A 22,022-nucleotide genomic window follows, 5' to 3' on the forward strand; every position below is an offset into this window, starting at 1 on the left:
TAGTCCATAATTTGACCACTTAAACACCTTTTCCTGGCGAGGTCACGCAGACATTTCGCTATTAGTGCGAAACCGAACATGAATTTCCGATAATTTGACGCAATTCCGAGATCTAACGCTCTATAGCTGTAACTCGGTAATATACAAAACTGGAGCAACATCGCTTCAACTGCCGCGATTTTCGAAGGAGTTCCAATGCTATCCTGAGAAACCACCTGTCCTAGGATCTAAGCTTCATTGTACAAGAAGTTGCATTATTCGCCTTAAATTTCGCGCGATATCAAGGCTACCAAACAGCGGTCAAACTATACCAAAACTGTTTAAAATCCTTCGCGTACACAAGTATTGTCCAGATGAAGCACTATATATATAGTATTATATGCACTAGCTTCCACTTAGCGCCTACTCCATCCTGGAACACATGATTGGCACTATTCAAAGTCCAAAATCATCTACATGTACACATATCATCCTCACTAGCTGAGACGTAACGAACGCGGACTTGGTTCAATCTGACATCGATGAAAAGAGTCAAATTAACAAATACCAGCGAATTAAACCACAGCTCCACTGAATGCGACCAAATATCATCTATACGACCAAATACGTGTAGGATACACATCATCTGCTATGTTAACAAATATTCTCCAGGAATTCTTCATTTTCTATACCAAAACCACGAGCTAAAACTTGTCTCTTCAATTCCACATTTTCACAATTTCTGAATAATGCACATTTCTCCATGACATAAGTAGTTTCAAATCGCGTGCGAAACGGTACTAACACAGGGCGTTCTTCTGGTGTTACATTGTATTCGATGATACGCCAAAAGATGTTTCCATCATGGAATTACTCCTGGCCCCAGAGTCTAATTTCCAATTAAGTTAACGGCTATTTTGCTATCAACTTCCTATCCGCGCTGCTTTGATCATCACGAATTTAGCTTTCACATCTTCCTGTCTGCGACTTTGCGCGGAAGATTTTAAACTTTTCCACTTTCTCCCAATGTCTGTTTTAGCACCACCGTTCGCTTTCCCCGTATGGTCGACCCCATCAACCTTACTGTCTTAGGTCCAGAAATTGGCGATACTTGACTTTGGTTATTCCCCGATTTGAGCCTTCCCGAATCTAGGACTGACACACGATACACTGATCAAGTTCCTGCTCATTTTACTACTTATTCTGAGAGTCGTCACAATCTATGAACGATCATAGTTTCCTAAATGGTCAAAAACATGTGTCTAAAATGCTTAATCATTTTATTTAGCAATTCAAAAGTTCTTTGACACCGTCACAGCTGTTATAAGCGTTATTCGACAATATTTCGATGATTTTTAAATGTACTCACGGTTCATTGGATAAAATTTCCTATACATGTCCTGTATATATCCTGTATATAATCCCGGAAACTTGTCGGATTTTAACTTCCAAGTAGCGAAAATATTCACTTTTAATTTCCTAAATACTTCTCCGTTAGGCACTATTAACGCGAGAAAACACAATGAGTTAACTTCCATAGTAACTCGGAAACCACTAGAAAAATCCTCAGCTTCCCGATGGTAAATATCCTCCGAAACTCCTTGACCTATGTCCTGCATCATATCCCGAGTAAATAGATTTCTCAATATAACTTCAATATAATAGAGAACACAACTGCTAAACACACAGTCAAAACGTTCCATTACTCAACATTTCTTTGTGAAACACACAACTATATGATGTGGGTAGCGGAGATAAATCCACAAGCTCGAGGCAAGCACTTCTAGGGTTAAAATCCATTTCCGAACAAAGTTTCCGAATATATGCCGTTCCTTTGTAAATTAAGAGTAACGGACTTAAAAGACACAGTTTTCGTGCTCTCGATAGCACTACAGGATTTGACGAGTTGTATGAATCCAATCGTACCAAACTCCGTCGAACGAAAGACATCACAGTTTTTCGTAGAATTCAAACATCCACAGTGCTAGTTCCAGTTTATCGCAACCACATTTTAAAACCATCCCACCGCTGCCACCAATTGTAACGTCCGCTCTCCATGAACACGGGACGTGAAAGTTCTTTTTGGGATGGTTGTGGTGTGATAAACATAATTCAACACTGGATATAAAGTTTACTTATATTTATTAATCCACAGGAAAATCCCGAAGGTACAATACAATCCAATGAAGTTTCATCCATCTTCCAAACTATCGCCGGCGCATTCACACTTAACAGTTCACACACATTTAAACAAAACAAAGTCCTCACATCCTAAATATGTACATCCAAACGGCACTAAGTCCGTTTAGACTGAAAGCTGCTGGAGAACTCCTTATGCTGATTGATTGATTGATGGGGCTTAACGTCCTTGTTCCGAACTCCTATGCTTTTGATTGATTGATTGATGGGGCTTAACGTCCTTGTTCCGGTTATAACCGAGCCTAGGACACTGAACTCCTATGCAAAACGCGCAAGTCTTTTTATATCCCCTAAGGGTTAATTAATATGCATGAATTGACGATGTGGTCAATTGACCAATCATGACCTTTACCCCGAAATATGGGCGTATCTACACCCCATAACGTCATTTCTAATTACAGCCCTAGGCACTGACCACTAGTCCCACGGACCGTGTGCTACCTAATAACGACTGACTTTCAGGTGCTACCGTTTGGTTATATTTTACCTTGATATAGAATGAAGGGTGTAAACCTAAAACGGGTTAATTAACTACTGATCTAAGGGAAGCAACTCGAATAGATTTGGCTGACTGTAGCGTATAGCTTTAACTACTCTAGGTAACTTTGAACACATAACATATAAAACTTGTCTATTTCCTAGTTCACTACAGTTCTATAAAAGTGGCATTGAGGCCCTTAAACACCGATGGCAAAAGTTTATTGATACTGAAGGGGATTATATTGAAAAATAATACAATATGTCCGTCAAAATTCAAATCCTATACTATGAGGCTCACAACATATCAACCAGCCCTCGTATAAATATAGTAATAGACTTCTAACAAATGTAGGAAGTGCAGTGTCCCCTACTGTACAATTGTAAACGAACTGGACCGGGCCGATCATCGGCGAGAGGTAACTCAATTGGTAGAGCATCCAGTGTTTGGAGGTCCGTGTTCGAACCCCGGTCTGGCCACAGGGGCATATATAGTCCTATATATGTAAAATTAATAGCTAGAAATACCTATATATGTTGAGTGTGCGTGTATTGACAAACGAGGCGAGTGTCGGTGCTCATGCAAGATTCAACTATCAATCAATACCATATGGATTTCTCTAAATCCGGGGGCCGCATTGGCCGAGTGGTGTCAGGACACTTTATCACGAGCCCCCTACCTCTGGGTTGCAAGGTCAAAACCTACGCGGGGCAGTTGCCTGGTACTGTCCGTAGGTCGGTGGTTCTTCTCCAGGTACTCCGGCTTTCCTCCATCTCCAAAACCAGGCACATCCTTAAATGACCTTGGCTTTTAATAGGATGCTAAACAAACAAAAAAAACCAAGCCAAACAAACCTTTAAAATCGGCCAAGGTCAATTAAATAAGGGAACTTCATCGCACTCCTTCGTAGAAAACCCACTCGCAAAATATCAGGTATCTGGGTCTTCTGGAACTTCAGCAGATTGTTGAAATTTCTAACATATTTGACCCCTGTGACTTTGAAAAACGTCAAGTTCATTGGTATGAGAAAACTTCAGAGTACTTGGGAAGATTCCCATTTTTTTACCAAATTGAATTAACCTTTTTGAAAATAGATCAAGGTCACTTGAAGAAACCCTGAACTAGGTACATGGAGTTGAAATGTCACACTGCTTGGTCTTCAGGAACTTATGAATATTCTTTAAGTTTATAATTTAAGTCATTCACATGAGGTAACTTTAATAACTCTGCCTCAGCTTCCTCATTGTCAAAATGTCAATACCCAGTTACTTACATGTAGTTTTAAAGTTACAAGTTGACACATAGATGGATGTTGAATCACCTGGCGTGCATCACACCACGAGTTCAGGAGAGCTGATAAATCATATATCATTTTGTATTTACATTATGTATATGGTATTAAAATGCCCTACACAAAACACATGCAAAAACCACAGGAGTCTTACAAGAATTAATCTATAAATTTATTCTGATGAAAATGAAAAGGACAACATACACACTAGCATGATGAATTTATAATGTAAAACATTTGAAGTGTAAAAGCGTCCCACTCAAGAGTTCCATCTGGGCATGAGGTATTGGCCCATTGCTTCTCACTCTGTAAACCTTGGCTGACAAACATACAGAAGACAAAGAGTGGTAACAGTTTCCTAATCTATAGGATGTGAATATTGTCCGACTCGCACATAAACATATAAATATATCAAATTTTAAATATCAGTTAATCTAGAGCATCCTTGATTTTTCAAATTCACTTGATTTTGAATTAGGTGATGGGGATATGAAAAATCCCTTCGGTTCTAATTTGTAAGTGACTTGTCTTGAAGGGAATGAGAAACTTTTTAATCTTATTTTTTTTTTTAAATCAACCTAGCAATGATACATCTACTTGGATATTCAAAAAGACATTTGATGGAAACTTATAAACTTAAAGCTTTAAACTTCAGAATACTATTACAGCAGTGAAACAATAATAATACTTACTGGGCTATCAACATAAATCATAACTTAATCATACATCTCTAAGGTGGTAATATCCGATAGATTCTATATAAATCATAACTTAATCATACATCTCTTAGGTGGTACATTAAATAATATCGGTACATCAGAAAAAACATTTAAAAAAAGGTTTTGATTAATTTGTATTATTGCTTTTAAATCAAGTATGTGTTTAAACTACATCTTTCCTAATAATTACAAATTAACTTGATCTTACATGTATTCTTTATCATGCACATGTACTCAAACAAGATCCAAAATCAATATTGAATAAAATTGATTAATAATAACCAAAAACAGTCTGTGTAAACAAATTTAGTATGGGACTTCAATTATTTAAGAACAGAAAATTTATCTATTTTTGTTGTATTTCATGTTTCTAGTTTGATATCTGTTTTGTGATGAGCAGCTAACTTCGATTTCATTTTGATAACACTGTATTTCATATTATACATGGTCGGGGATCCAGTCCTTAGAAACAAGCCAAATAATCCTAAACCTAAGAGACCAGATGTGTGCGAGATAGAGCCAGGAAAAATTTAAGTATAGAGAGATGACAGAATGGGGACTAACAAGCCCAGTGATTGTAGTCCTTATAAACAACTCATCGGATCTAAATCTTTAGATACCTGCCCTGTCGTCCTAGTTCTTTAGAAACTAGAAAACCCTAGACTAGAAATTCTTACAAAGGATCCAGTCACTTGTAACCAAGTCCAGTGGTATATAGTCCTGAAAGCTGCCTTACAGTGATATAAATGGTTTCAGGACAATCTTACTGTATATTTACCATCCAATACCACAAAAAGAATCCTATTTGATATACATCATGAATTCATGGTTCTTTAATCAAACATTTTAACAAAAGAAGGGAGACAACTTTTAAACACAAATTATAGCCAAAATACAAGTTACTGAATGGAATATGTATGGACAAGGACCTGTTCGTGTATGTATGGAAAATGTATGGACAAGGACCTGTTCGTGTATGTATGGAAAATGTATGGACAAGGACCTGTTCGTGTATGTATGGAATATGTATGGACAAGGACCTGTTCGTGTATGTATGGAATATGTATGGACAAGGACCTGTTCGTGTATGTATGGAAAATGTATGGACAAGGACCTGTTCGTGTATGTATGGAATATGTATGGACAAGGACCTGTTCGTGTATGTATGGAAAATGTATGGACAAGGACCTGTTCGTGTATGTATGGAATATGTATGGACAAGGACCTGTTCGTGTATGTATGGAATATGTATGGACAAGGACCTGTTCGTGTATGTATGGAAAATGTATGGACAAGGACCTGTTCGTGTATGTATGGAATATGTATGGACAAGGACCTGTTCGTGTATGTATGGAATATGTATGGACAAGGACCTGTTCGTGTATGCAGACAAACTGATTTGTCAATCTTTAATTGTAACATTTCTGGTACAAATCCTGACGGACAAGCAGATATTAATACAGGCCTTTAAGTCTTTGTCAAGGCTTGTCGAAAAGCAATACAACATCTGTAGGGCTGTCATTAGTTCATAAACAAACAACTCCTGTCCAACCTGTCGTATCAGGATAAAAGATAACAGCCCAGGACATTAGCACAAGTATATACCAGGCAGTGCATTAATCATCCACAATGATCTATTAATGCATACCGGTAAGCTTGCCTCACAACAGTACTAAGCTCTGGTGTATAATCATCACTTCCTAAAATCTCATCAGAGGAAATGGAATATGTTTGTATATGATCTAATATAAAGTTTACCTGATTCTCTTAATGCTAAAAAGATATCTTCATCCCTAAAGAAAATGCTCGATACCATCCGAAATCCCCATGCCATAGTTTAAATGTGATTCATGTCAGTGTGATGTGAATATTCCGTCAAGGTGCTAATTACATCATGAAGTGTGTAAAGCAGTTTATATACAGTAAAATTTGTTTATAACAAATTCCATAGGAAATAGTTTGTTATATCAAAAATTTGTCATAGGATTTTAAAATTGATAATAGGTTGAAACAAGTACAGGATTTTAATTTACTTCTGATAAATGTAAATAGTTGCAATTGTATAATTTACATTTTGTACTTGGACCTCGGCAAATTGTCTAACATTTAGACAGCACAATAATTTACTCATATTGACTGACAATGGTAGATGAATAAATAAGATTTCTTTGTTACATGTACAACAGGTATATTGCTTTGTATCATCACTTACATCAGTGGTATAGTGTAATGTTAATCTGTTCTTGTTATAATGTCACAACCATTAACGTACACCAAAAGGTTTGTTGTGGTAGGATAACCTGTTTAAAATGCATTGAAATAAACTATTCTATGAAACAACACCTATCCCTGAAACTACTCCTCCGCTATTTCTGGGAAAGAGGATGGGTGTGTTTGATCAGAAACCACAAAATGGATCCTTACTAATACAATCTCAAGTGTTTCCAGCAAACAACTGACATGCTATGGTATTTATGATGATCCTATTACTAAATACCATAATCAGGCAGTTCAACATTTACAATTCCAACACTGTCTAATGAGGAACCCGATACAATACAAATTGAGTTTTTTTTTGCTGACATGATCCTTTAGATGTTCCACGATATTAATCTGTTTCATCATATGGCTACAATTATGATGTCATTATGTCCATGATATCGATGGCATTTTACAGTTTTTTTAAATCACACTTTTTTTCTAGTTAGTTTCTCTTATGGCATTTTCCCACTTTCTGCTATTTTTTTTATAATTGAGCTTCACATGGAGTACTGGATATCTAGCCATATGCTTTGAGTACTGGATATCTAGCCATATGCTTTGAGTACTGGATATCTAGCCATATGCTTTGAGTACTGGATATCTAGCCATATGCTTTGAGTACTGGATATCTAGCCATATGCTTTGAGTACTGGATATCTAGCCATATGCTTTGAGTACTGGATATCTAGCCATATGCTTTTAGACTTGTTTTCAGCATCAAAAACACATCATCTTTCTTATTATGTCCTTTATTTTGTAATATTTCAGTAATTATTAGATAAATTAAATATGTAATTGTGTATAAACAGTATAAATCCATACATCATCTGTTTTAGTCTGTATATTAAGATTTGATTTCAAAGTTTAAATTACTAGCTGGAAAAACCAATTATTTATCTTGTTTTAATCAAAGACTTTCAAATATTTTTAACCCCACTGATTTTCAGGTTTGAATGGTTTAAAACCAGAAATAGCCTGTGTTTATGGTGTAAAGAAAGTTTCCCAATTTTCTATGTACTGTAAAATCAAGGGACGGACGGAGAAACAGAAAGAAACAAAGACAGATTCAGCACACATTTACAGACATTTATCAATAAAAAAAATGTCATTACCTTAAAATGACAAAATATTATCTATCTAAATGATCACAATATTCACAATGAATAATAATTTACATGTTACACACATAGAAATGGTTATTAAAATTGTACAAAGTGTACACATTGCTTTCAAACAAAAATATTCAAGTGAGACTAACAACATTGTACAAGCATATGTGCAAGAAACCCTGTCGTGAATTAGAATAGTAATACAACTTATTACTCAGTAACAATTTTAATTGAAAATTCATGATAGTAGCACATGAACTAAAACATATAATCAGCGAGATATGATTAATGATTACTTTGATAAAATATGGATGGGCCTCCATAAATCAAAATATCATTTATATAACTTACAAAACTAGTAAACTTTTGAGTTTTCCTCTCTTCAGAAAAGAATATTCCTTCCAATACAACAAAGAGTGAAAATTGACATAAGATGTAAAAAAAATTGTCTAAGTAGCCTAATAAATATGAAATGTCACATTACTGATTTTCAATAATATCTTTGTGATATTATTCACAACATTTGTTAATTATCTCACGGCATGAACTAGGTGAACAAGTGCAACACACACCATTGACAATGTCATGTGTGCGAATCTCTCATCAACCATTAAATTTACATCTGTTACTCAACATAATAATATATGATCATGGATTAAATTTCCAATTGGATTGGAATGATAGAATTGTCACTTTACGTACGTTTACTTTATATATATATTTTTTTTCAATTCTAAGTCTGTAAAATAAACACAACAAGCACTGAGGTAAATTTGTCCAAGTTGTCACAGTGCGACAGCCTTCATGTGGGACTGGTCTAGAGAATAAAAGCAGCATCTCTACGTATACGTTATCATCCTTCAGTTTACAATCACATACTTTACTTAGTTCATATGATTTGCACTTTTCCAATAAAATTTCATCCAAGTTGACACGATAACACTTGTGAAGAAACATGCAGCCGTTATTGACTCATACTTTATCAGTGTAAGTAGATATGGTTCACTATGGTGAAAATCCTCTTCATTGAAGCATGGTTTCATGCTGGGCCTTGGGTATTCAGAACATGATATGAACCAATCAACAACATAGAATTCTAACTACACTTGAGTCTCTATCTATAATACTTATATTCCCTGATGTACTTAGTTTCCACAAAATATATCTAAAGGCTGAATGAAGTGGGAACAGTGACCTGCATTCAATTTTGATAAATATACAAATAAATATGAGATTTTTATCAATGACTTTGCTTTAATAAGATGTTCTAGAAATGGACCAATCCAAAATTGAACTTGTGTGAGTCAATATTATTTTAGATATGACAGTACATGTAATTCAATCCAAATAGTTGTTAATGAAATCATGCTCGGAACACCGTGACCCAGACAGAATAAAAGACCCCTAACACTGGGGAGTATTGCCACTCTGGTCAATATTTGAACTATGGTCCCAGCTACCCGTTTGGTTGTTAGCTGCCATATTCATGTTCCCACTAGGGTTATAACTGGGCATGTTATAGTTTCCCCCCATCTGTCCATAGTCATACTGGCCCTGCATGTGCATATACGGGGAGTTTCCAGACATGCCATTCTGCATGAGGTACGGTGATGGCATAGGGAATGGGTACGGTGTGAACGGAAACCCTTGCATCATGTTGGAGGGCATTGATGACATCATTGAGGAGGAGGGAGATGACTGCATTGATGAGCCAAAGTTTGATTTATCCATGTTAGACATGTCTGAACTCTGACCTGATCCCAAAGATCCAAGTGATGATGAAGATGAAGATGGCATGTTGAAATATTGCTGGTTTTGTTGTTGAGACTGAGAAGACATGCCACCATCATTTGACATGGGATTGGCATGGGGCATGAACATCTGGTTGTTCATGTAGGGGTTCATACCCATGCCCATCCCCTGAGACATATTTCCCTGGCCCATGTTGTAGGGCTGGTACGGGATCTGAGGGGGTAAGTAAAAGTTTGACATGGCATTCTGAGGGGTCCGTGTCTGTGGCATACCCGACAGATTGGGTGCAATTTTTGCAAGCTTTGACTGCTTGTGTGTTCTTGTGTTGCTGTCACTACTAATATCTCCCAACTGCTGATTGTGATCCTGCTGATTTTGTTGTGGAGGAACCTGATGTTGATTTTGCTGTTGCTGATGATGTTGCGTCTGATTCTGTTGTTGAACCTGTGGTTGAATGGGTTGTACTTGTGGTTGAATTGGTTGAACCTGCGGTTGAATTGGTTGGATCTGTGGCTGAATTGGTTGGACCTGGGGTTGTCCAGTTGTCATCTGAGAATGACTCTGAACCTGTGGCAGAATTGGTTGCACATGTGGTCGATTATGTTGTGGTTGAATTGGTTGTACCTGGGCAGGACTTAAAACTCCAGGAGACGACATATTCCCAGATGACATACTACCAGGAGAAGATGAAGCACTATTATCTCCAAATGGGTCAGATAAATCAGACAAAAAGCTCTTGTCCTTTACCGAGGGCAAAAACTTACTTTTTGTTGGTGGTAAAAAGCCCTTATCATGTGAAATGGGCAAAAAGTCCTTTTTCTGTGAGGTAGGCAAGAAACTGTTTTCCTGTGAGGGTAGCAAAAAGTTCTTTTCCTGTGAAGTTTGTAAAAAGTTTTTCTCATGTGGAGTTGGTAAAAATCCCTTTTCTTGTGAGGTGGGTAAAAAGTCTTTGTCCTGTGACATTGGCATATAGCTTTGTTCCTTTGAGGTTGGCAAAAAGCCTTTTTCTTGTGAGGGCAAAAAGCTCTCATCTTGCGGTGTTGGTAAAAAGCCTTCCCTTATAGACGGAGAGCCAAAGTCCATGTCGTGTGGTGCCTGCAGAAAATCATCCTCATGTGAAGATCCTAGGAAACTGTTCTCCTTTGAATTTGACAAGAAACTCTTATCCTGTGAACTGGCCAAAAAGCTCTTTTCTTGTGAACTTGTTAAAAAGCTCTCTTTATGGCCGCGGTTTGTAAGAAAATCTTCCTCCTGGGTTGTTGGTAAGAACATATTATCACGCTTTTTAGACATGAAGGTCTTGTCCTGTTTGGTTGATCCTTTGTCAGACGAGGTGGGCAACACCTCTTTGGTCAATGTTGTTGGTTTAGAGGCCACACTGTCCAGCGTCTGTTGTTTAAGAAGAGAGTTGACCTGTTGTGACTGGGAGTAGATGGAAGCCAGGATGTTGGTGGGTGTGTCTGGTGCCGAGGCCATTGAAGGGGGCTTGAAAACATTCCGCTGACCATTCCCAGATGCACTAGCGACGGATACTGAACTGGGTGTCACAATAGTCGCTCTGCTGGATGGTCGTGAGCCTATCATGGAAGTAAACAAAGAATGAAATTGTATCAAGGAAACTGAGAAAAAACAAATGATAAAAACACTGATAAAGAGAGCTTGTGTATGTACAGTAAAGAATTTTTGAACGTGCTCAACAAAATGTGTTTTTTCTCCCTAATCCTTAAGCATGTTACTACTAATCTAAAACTAAATCTTTGCAATGAACGTTAATCAGACAATTATCCCTTTATATTACACTAGACTGCCTAGTAACAAAATTTTAACCACTCTAAAATACAAGAGGCCCATGGGCCTTAACGGTCATCTGACAAACACTTACACTTACAGCAGGGACACACACCCCAATCCAGCATTATTACCATAAATTATTTATCGCAGCCAGTTATGTTTTAGATCAAATTTGGTTTTTATCAATTTAGCTTGTCCAGGAAGAGCAGCATCATAAAGCAAAATTTTAGCCAAGTTCCCATTTTTGGGGCATGCCCCTCTGTCCCAATGGGTCAGACAAGACTCATTTATATCAATTAGGATTGCCTTTCCCCAATGATGTTTCAAACTAAATATGGTTGTAATCAATTAAGGCATTAAGGAGGAATTGCATTTTTAAGAAATGTTTAACCTAAGCGCTCCTTTTGCCCCATCTTTTTTTCCCCAGGGGTCAAACCTGTCTCATTAAAAAATATGATTGCCGTCACCTTATGTTTCACATCAAATTTGGTTGTAATCCACCAAAAGGTTAGGGAGGATTAGGATTTAACAGCAAATATTCACCAAAGTTCCCCTTTTGGGGCCCTGCCCCTCAGGCCCCAGGGGTCACACTAGCCTTGTTTATATAAAATATGACCACCCTTCCCAAAGGATGTTTCACACCATATTTCGTATTAATCCACCCAAGGGTTAGAGAGAAGTAGGATTTATAGCAGAAATTCACCAAAGTTCCCCTTTTGGGGCCCCGCCCCTCTGGCCCTAGGGGTCAAACCAGCCTCATTAAAATATGATTGTCCTCCTCCAATGATGTTTCACACCAAATTTGGTAATAATTCACTATGGGTGTTAGGAGTAGGATTTTATAGCAAAATTTCATCAAAGTTCCCCTTTTGGGGCCCCGCCCCTCTGGCCCCAGGGGCCACACCAGCCTCATTTATATAAAATATGACCACCCTCCACCAATGATGTTTCACACAATATCTGGTTGAAATCCACCAAAGGGTTAAGGACGAGTAGGATTTTATAGCAAAATTTCATCAAAGTTCCCTTTTTTGGGCCCGTCACTCTGGCCCCAGGGCTCACACCAGCCTCATATATAAAATATGACCACCCTCCCCCAATGATGTTTCACAACATATCTGGTTGAAATCTACTAAAGGGTTAAGGAGGAGTAGGATTTTATAGCAAAATTTCATCAAAGTTCCCCATTTGGGGCCCCACCCCTCAGGCCCCAGGGGCCACACTAGCCTCATTTATATAAAATATGACCGCCCTCCCCAAATGATGTTTCACAACATATCTGGTTGAAATCCACTAAAGGGTTAAGGAGGAGTAGGATTTTATAGCAAAATTTCATCAAAGTTCCCCATTTGGGGCCCCGCCCCTCAGGCCCTAGTGGTCACACCAGCCTCATTTATATAAAATATGACCGCCCTCCCCAAATGATGTTTCACAACATATCTGGTTGAAATCCACTAAAGGGTTAAGGAGGAGTAGGATTTTATAGCAAAATTTCATCAAAGTTCCCCTTTTGGGGCCCCGCCCCTCAGGCCCCAGGGGTCACACCAAAAAGGAGGAGTAGGATTTTATAGCAATATTCACCTAAGTTCCCTTTTTGGGGCCCCGCCCTTCTGGCCCCAGGGGTCAGACCAGCCTCATTTATATAAAATATGACCGCCCTCCCCCAATGATGTTTCACACCAAATTTAGTTGTAATCCACCCAAGGGTAAAGGAGGAGTAGGATTTTATAGCAATATTCACCTAAGTTCCCTTTTTGGGGCCCCGCCCTTCTGGCCCCAGGGGTCAGACCAGCCTCATTTATATAAAATATGATTGCCCTCCCCCAATGATGCTTCAAACCAAATTTGGAAGTAATCCACCCAAGCGTTAAGGAGGAGTAGCGTTTTGAAAGAAAAAGTTTACGGACGGCGCACGGCGCACGGCGGACGACGACGGACGAAGCACGATGACTATAGGTCATCCTGACCCTTTGGGTCAGATGACCTAATAAGGACTACTTCCATTCCATAGTCGAAGCATCGTCGGATATCATGACTGCTTTTTATCAATTTCCCAACTTTAAATTTTCGTCATACAACAAAAGAATAACATGCATTTGTATTTTTAATGATTCTAAACAAGGTACATTACTGCATTTGATATTTTAATCGGACTGAACTTAATTCAAATTAAATCAAAGCTCACCCCTACTTCTGGTTTTTCGAGTAGTACACCTTGTTGATATAGTAGGAGTAGGAGTAGGGCTAATTCTTTTTTTCTATTAATATAAACCAGGAGAAGACGCCTGTGTTGAAATTAAATGATTTGTAAATAATTACCTGCAGAAGTTGGTGAAATGATGGTCGTACTTATGGCTGAGGTAACTGGAGAAGTTCCGGAGGAACTGACAATGATTTTGGTAGCGTTGGTTATTTCTGGCATTTTGGTCCTTACTGAAAATATTTTTCCAGAGCTGGTTCGGATGTAGACTCCCTTGGGTGTCTTAATAATGAATATCTGTTGGCCAGCTGTAATCTTGTTGCCGGAAACTCCTGCCCCTGCATCTGAACTGGTGTTAGATCCAGGTAACATGATGTCTACAAAAACGAGAGATCCAAATCACCATTTTTAGAAAATGAACAAGAGCTGTTGTAGCATAGCTTGTCTCTCAAATATTTGTCAATAGATAATTAAAATACATAATTGATATTGTTTTACATATTGGAGAAGTAAGATTTGCATTGACAAGTGTTCTTGATGGAATTAATTTGTGAATGATACTCAATCCTAATTGACAACATTCATAAATAGCTGAAAAATATCTGATATCTTTAGATGTGTATAAAAAGTCCAAACTATACCCAAAAAGCAGGTTTTTTCCAAAAAAAACTTTTGGTTCGACTCAGGAAGAGGATAATTTAACTGAAAGTTTTTGTCTACGGAAAAAAATCTTTTAGTTTGACTCCGGGAGAGGATGGTACAATCCCACAGGGAGCCTTAAGTCAAATATCAGTACCCTAGTACAATTATAAAGTAATGTGTTAATAAATGCCTTTTAATACAAAACACTTATTATAAAAGTTGGAAAGCCAATGCCTACACCGTGGTGATAACATTAGCTCTCCTTTTTCTTCGAAGAGATGAGCTAAAAAGTGATTCATCTTGATTAAATCATTAACAATTTTTGGTGTTCTCAGGTTTCTGATGTTTTTACAGCAATGATTGATATATCTTCAAGTTAGCTTAGTTGAGCAAAGTCAGTCAAAAACAACATTGAGACAAAGAATGCTATTGATGGTATTATTTCGAGACACACAAGAGATCGTGGGTTGTACCTGTGGTTGTGATGACTTTGTGGACTGATACACCTGCCTTGTTAACCTTCTCTGGACCGGCTCCTTTAGGTCTCATTGGCACGGGTGTTGTGATGATGGGTTTGACACTCGCAATAGGTCGATTAGGGTATACCCTAAAATTCACCAAACAAACATGTAACTATTTTACTCTTCAGTATATTAAGTAAATCATAAGCTTTTGTAATACTCAGAATAGTCTATTAATAACATTTGAACTGAACGAGGAAGTAATGACGCTAGATTATATAACAGAACAAGTTCTATGATCGCACATGTACAAAATGAGAACAGATCTGACTCACACCCTTAGGGTGCCCCTACCCAGAAAACAACTAATAATGAATCCACAGTATTTCCCTGTGCCAATTACACTTCTGTTATCTATGTTTGGTATGAGCCTGCACACATAAAGAACTAAAATTTGTGTAGCTCTGTGTAGAGATACTGTAGGTAGAAAATCCTTTAGTGTGTTCATGCATAAAACACTTTTACCTTGTGATAGCTGGCCCTTGCTGTGGCCCGCCCCCGGGCCCTTTAGGATAGAAAGCTGTATATGATGGACGTGAGTAGCTGATATTTTGACGTTTTTGATTGACATAGTTTTGCTTGGCTATTCTCTTCTCTTTCTTGGAAAGACGTAGTTCCTTCTTGTCTATTAGCAGAGACTCATGGCTGAATGGCATCTAAAGTAATAAAGATGTCAATATTATGAAGTAAAACTTATATAAACAAGAGGCCCATGGGCCTTAACGGTCACCTGATTTTTGAAATATTTCAGTAAATTTGATTGACACTTTTTGGCCTGACCCATCAGTCTAAGGGATCAGTCAGGGCCAACATGTGCATACCATTAAGTAGTCATCCCATGCTGATAATGTTAACAAATTTAGAATGAATTTCAAAACAAAAAAAACACATGATAGTCAAAAATGTGATTTTCCTATAACTATAGTAAAATTTATCCCCTTCCATGGGGCAAACGTGAGACCCCAGGGCTAGGAAATTCACAAATATGGTAAAGTACCTTAAGACCCTTCCATCTGTGAAGAGTATTTAATTCTACCTTATTTGGGTCGTAAGAAGAAGATTTTAAAAATTTCAGTTAATTTGACCCTTTCTGGCCCCACCCATCAGCCCCTGGGGATCAGTCAGGGCCAACATGTACATATCATCAAAGTGTCATCCCAAGCTGATAATGTTAACCAAGTTAGAATGAATTCCAATAAAAATTCAACAAATAATAGTCAACAAGAGGCCCATGGGCCTTAACGGTCACCTGAGATTTGAAATATTTCAGTTAATTGAATTGACTCTTTTTGGCCCCGCCCATCAGCCACTGGGGTCAGTCAGGGCCAACAGGTGCATACCATCAAACTACCATCACAAGCTGATCATGTTAACCAAATTAGAATTAATTCCAATAGAAATGAAATAAATCATAGTCAAAAATGTGATTTCCCAATACAAACTATTATTTCAATAATAAAATTTACCCCCTCCCCAGGGGTAAATGTGTGACCCCCGGGTCATGAAATTCATAATTTTAGTAAAGTACCTGAAGACCATTCCATGTATAAACAGTATTTGATTCTACCTTATTTCGGTCTGAAAAGAAGATTTTTGAAATTTCAGTCAATTTGACCCTTTTTAGCCCCGCCCATCAGCCCCTGGGAGTCAGTCAGGGCCAACATGTGTATACCATCAAACTGCCTTCACAAGCTGATAATGTTAATCAAGTTAGAATGAATTCCAATAGAAATCAAACAAATTATAGTCAAAAATGTGATTTCCGTATATAAACTATAGTAAAGTTTACCCTCTCCCCAGGGGCAAACTTGAGACCCCAAGGTCATGAAGTTCATAATTTTAGTAAAGCACCTTATTACCCTTCCATCTATAAAGAGTATTTGATTCCACCTTATTGAATGTGATTTCCATATATAAACTAAAGTAAAATTTAACCCCTCCCCAGGGGCAAACTTGAGACCCCAGGGTCATGAAATTTACAATTTTGGTAAAGCACCTTATGACCCTTCCATTTATGAAGGGTGCTTGATTCCACCATATCTGACAGTGGAGAAGATGATTTTTGAAGTTTTAGTCAATTTGACCCTTTTTAGCCCCGCCCCTCAGGCCCCTGGGGGGTGGGGACCATATAATTTACAATTTTGGTTGACCTTTAGCGATACAAGCTTCCTGCGAAATTTCATTGAATTTGGTTTAGGGGTTTTGAGGAGAAGTCGAAAATGTAAATTGTTTACGGACGCATAACGACGGACAAAAGGCGATGAGAATAGGTCACTTGAGACTTTGTCTAAGGTGACCTAAAAAGTAAGATATAAACGCCCCTGCTGCCACTTGACACCCTGAAACACAGACAACAGAGGTACTATCTAAACTTTCTACTGGGAATGAATTTGGATGGATTGTCTACTGACAAAAGAGGTTCCATCTAAACTTTCTATAGGGAATGAATTTGGCTGGATTGCCTACTTACAAAAGAGGTATTATCTAAACTTTCTACAGGGAATGAATTTGGCTGGATTGCCTACTGACAAAAGAGGTATTATCTAAACTTTCTAATGGGAATGAATTTGGCTTGATTACCTGCTGACAAAAGAGGTATTATCTAAACTTTCTAATGGGAATGAATTTGGCTGGATTGTCTACTGACAAAAGGAACATCTGAACTACAAGGATTGATTATCTGCCCAAACTGATTATCATTGTGATATATTGTAATGATGTTTACTAGAGCTGAAACGAATGTTTGAATGTTCGCGAATGAATACCAATTCCCCGAATATTCGAATAGTGTAATGGTATTCGAATATTCGGTACAATATTTACTTCCCTTCGTCCTTTGATCTGAAACATGTACAAAGGTTCCATTTGAGTTTGGATGCATTTCCAGCTAAATTCCAATAATTCTTAAGCAGAATGTAAGCTATGTTTAGGGGTTTTAACGTACAAAGGTACTATACATCCAACATAGCAAATCATCTCCGGGCCGAACTCATTGAAAACGTGTTCAAACGTCAGATTTCCGTTCCAATCCAGCATTCAGTTTAACATAAAAATATATGTATATACAACTATTTTGACATGAATAGGTTCCAAAACGCATGAATGAAAAGATGTAAACATTTTTCTGACATGACATCGTAAATAAGGTACAATGCTGCTATCTTTCATATCCGTACTGTGTACAGTACTGTCAACTATGTGGTGCGCAATATGCATTACGTCAGTGTCAATAAAACGCTTTGAAACAATAGCAACATTCCTGGTTACAAGCGCTCAACCGACAGAGGAAAATTTACCATGTGGAAAGTTCGCGGTTGTTTTTATTTCATGTTATTTTACATACGGACCCAATGTAGTGAACATTGATCTTTTTAATTATTTGTTGGTCTTATAATGCAAATATTCCTTCTCTTGACATTGACAATATGACAGACACAAGCTCGTCAATCAGGTAGGCCAGCCATGTTTACTTTCACGAACTTGGTGATTTTTTTACGATTATTAAAGTGAGCTTCCGACTTAGTTCTGGCCATTCTTCAGTTGTATATATCACTGTTAATTATTTAAAGCTTTTCAGTCGTCTATTAAGCTTATAAATCAGAAATAATTACATTTTCTTAAGTATCGACTGTACACTACCGAATATTCGAATACTATTCGAATATACCAAACGAATATTCGAATGCCAAAATCTGCTATTCGTTTCAGCTCTAATGTTTACCTTTGTTATCCAATGACCGTTTTTCTTTAAAATCTTGATCAAAACAGGATCAGTAAATTTCTCTTCACAGTCACTACAATCTACTTCTGGAAAATCTGTGTCCTGTGAAAAGAATTTAAATCATAAATAATGCAATAATGCTAAAAAGGGCATGTTCTTCATTGTATTAAACATTAACACAAAACAATTCAGAAACAAGGTTTACATTATGACAGAATTGTCATTATTTCCCTAATCATTTCATGGTTTTAAGTATGCAAAGTATAAATATTTTCCATGGCAGTTAATCTGCTTAGATGCTTCATGGAACCATTACTTACAAATCATGCAATCATCTTGACCCTAATCTTTATCAATAGCACTCCTCCTCTCAGTAAAGAGAATAAGTAAATAGGTCAAGTTAGATTATCAAGCATGGTGCGGTTTTCACTTCATCATAATGACACCTTTACATGTAGCTAAGGACTGGATGGAAGCACAAAGGCAAAATGACTTTTGATTCCGACTGAAAATTCATCTCACCAAGTCAAAGGCACAATTATTTCTCTGAAGTGTGAATTGTTTGGAGAGGCAAGAATATGTAGACAAAGTACTAGTTTTCTAGGCCTATGTTTCTATTAGTTGTAAATACTACAAACAAAATCTTACCTCATAATGGAGGAGATTGTCAACATGGCGTCTAGAGAAATGATTTTGAGGATTGAGCTCATCCACAACACGATCTGTAAAGAGAGCAATTAACTAATCGATGAAAGATATAAGCAGAAATTATCACATACAGCGAACAAGAAAAGGATTCTTTTTAGAAATTCAGAGAGTCACTGTTTTGTGTATTAATACGGTCGTTGGAAAAATGGCTGCTCTCAAGTAGAAAGACAGAAATATCCTGTAAAATAACCATTTTATCATCACATACAGTTTCAATTCTCTGAAAAAGAATTGCATCATGTACATCAATATCGTTTGTAGCGATGACAGCTCTAGATTATGTTAGGAGTATTTTGTATTAATACTTCTCAGAAGAAATAGTAATAACAAATCTCATTTGTTTAGATTCAAGATGGTCATCTAATAGACTTCAATTTACAATCATTTTCAAATTAATCAGGCACAACAAAGGATCAAAGGAAAAGATTCAGTAAATTCTGAAAACAGCTATAACAACATCAACAGGGTGCAAAAAAAGCACTCGTGCTGGACGAGTTAAATTTGGCTGGGGACTAGTGAATGTCGTCGTGCACTCGTCCCTGGTGCAAGTAAATTTCAAAAGAAAATAATAAATAAATCATGTTTATAGATAGTCTTTGGCGTTTATTCCACTAAGTCTATAGAATTTTCAAAACAAATTAGGATTAATCATACTTAAAAGTAAGTTCAATCGAGCAGTGAGCCCTCTCTCCGCGATTGCTCTGCAGAAGCGTCTACGTGATACTGATGGGTTTATGTGATCAAGAAGGGCGAAACTAATACAGTTTAATGACAGAAATAAATCCGGACCTGGTATAGTATCTATTTCTACATTTTTTAACGGCACTCAGAATGATAATATTTGAACACTAGCGCGTCACACTTCTATACACTTTTTTATTTCGTTTTTGTGTATTCTAATACCTGATATAAACTTTAAACTTAAACTTTATTTAAAACAAAGTCCGGAAAATAGTTTTACTGATTAGAACCGACTTCTTAGTTCCTGTTAGGCCATGGTGAAGCAAACGATATACTGACTCGTTTTTTATGAAATGTTCACAAAACTGCAGTTCAAATTGTATAATTATAACTAGTAGTGATGAAAACATTGAAAACATATTTACACAGGTGCTTTTTTTTAAATTGAAAATAAGAAGTCAGAGGGACGAGTGGTTCTAGTTCAGGGACGAGTGGTTCTAGTTCAGGGACGAGTGGTTCTCATGAGGCACTCATCCCCTTGGAAATATTTTTCTCACCCTGTTCAACTATCAAAATTCAAAATGGCTACGTGAAAGATCCATTCACTACTACTACTTTGTGAGGAATAGCACTTAGAAGGATTGTTTAAGGATGGACGACAGTGTGACAACAGACCACAGATGAAAGCCGATTGATCAGTTCACTATCTGACAATGTTCCAGTAAAATAGCTATCCAATAGGACTCCAGGTTTGTGAAACAGCGACCACCCATAGAAGTGATATAATTCAAACAGTACTACATATGTATATGATAGACTGCATTTTCTCCAACATCCACTATTCAAAGAATTTCTTTTTTTCTGAATTCCTACCGTTGGATATTTATTTCACTGGAATAGCCCTGAGCCAAAAAGGGGAATTCTCTACATCATTCAAGGAAGTCAGGCCAAAAACTTCCTTACTGTTGATAAAATTTGCCTTACCAGACATGCCCTGTTTGTTGATCTGACGGTCATAGATCTTCTTCTCCATTGTATTGTCAGTGACAAATCGGTAGATGTAACTTTGTTTAGTCTGACCAAATCTGTACACACGACATACCGCCTGGCAGTCATGGCAGGGATTCCAGGAAGCATCCATCACCACCACACGGTTAGCTCCAATCAAATTTACCCCCAAGGATCCAGCCCTGTCAAAAGGAATTACAGTATCTATCAGGGATTTGCCATAGTATGAATTCATTAAATGTTAGAAGTACATAGAATATACAATTGACATTCATCATACAGACATTATACCAAGACTCAGCTTACTAACTCTGACAGTAAAACTGATATTAAAACCATCTGAATGCAAAACTGATAATTCTACATTGACATATACTGTATAATCCCTATCAAGGGTGCAGGTAATTAGCCATTATTTGAGACTATTTTGCCAATATTTTTTCCTGAACAGACTATAGCCATTTTGTGTTTTCCTGAAATAGACTATAGTCTGAGAATTTTTGAAGAAACTAAATTTGCTTACATCATTGACACACCTTCAAACTTTCACTTGTATTGCATGCAGTGAAACATGAAGAGCTATGAAGATTCATTCAAGCTAAAAGTGGTAAACTTTCAAAAAGATGCTGGCTGCAAGACAACTGACAGAAAATCTGCTTGAGTCCTGTTTTATAGACAAATGACATTTGGATTAACTGTGTAAATATAATGTGATTACACATGTTTTGATGGTATTTGTGAATTTATTGGAAAAAAATCACAAAGTAAGCATCTGTTTCTATTTTTCACAAATTGTATTAAAATTTATCTGCAAAAAAGGCAGGAGCACCCTTAATAGGGAATAGACGGTATGCCATGTAACATGTATGTACCTAATACAAATTGTATCCTCAACATTAAAGTACAAATATTTCTCCATAAGGGTTTCAAGGAACAGTTTTCCTGGGAATGAGATGTCAGC

At 37.2% G+C, this 22,022-nt stretch overlaps 1 protein-coding gene across 4 annotated transcripts in view; it reads right to left on the bottom strand.

Annotated features, from left to right (window-relative positions):
• Positions 1-4,102: 4,102 nt before the first annotated feature.
• Positions 4,103-22,022, bottom strand: part of LOC117331548 (helicase ARIP4-like) — a 31,379-nt gene continuing 13,459 nt past the window's right edge. For 2 of the 4 annotated variants that reach the window (XM_033890302.1, XM_033890301.1), the window contains exons 15-21: positions 21,038-21,243; positions 19,313-19,386; positions 18,665-18,766; positions 15,409-15,599; positions 14,896-15,029; positions 13,900-14,157; positions 4,103-11,366 (exon numbers count right to left, since the gene is read on the bottom strand). In XM_033890302.1, the coding sequence (XP_033746193.1) occupies positions 9,442-11,366; positions 13,900-14,157; positions 14,896-15,029; positions 15,409-15,599; positions 18,665-18,766; positions 19,313-19,386; positions 21,038-21,243 (2,890 nt within the window). In that variant the 3' untranslated portion in view covers positions 4,103-9,441. The remainder of the gene's footprint in view (positions 11,367-13,899; positions 14,158-14,895; positions 15,030-15,408; positions 15,600-18,664; positions 18,767-19,312; positions 19,387-21,037; positions 21,244-22,022) is intronic. The other 2 variants (XR_004533579.1, XR_004533578.1) reach the window with 2 other exon arrangements.

The sequence above is a fragment of the Pecten maximus genome, chromosome 7 (genome assembly GCF_902652985.1).
Source record: "Pecten maximus chromosome 7, xPecMax1.1, whole genome shotgun sequence".
Classification (NCBI taxonomy): Eukaryota; Metazoa; Mollusca; class Bivalvia; order Pectinida; family Pectinidae; genus Pecten; species Pecten maximus.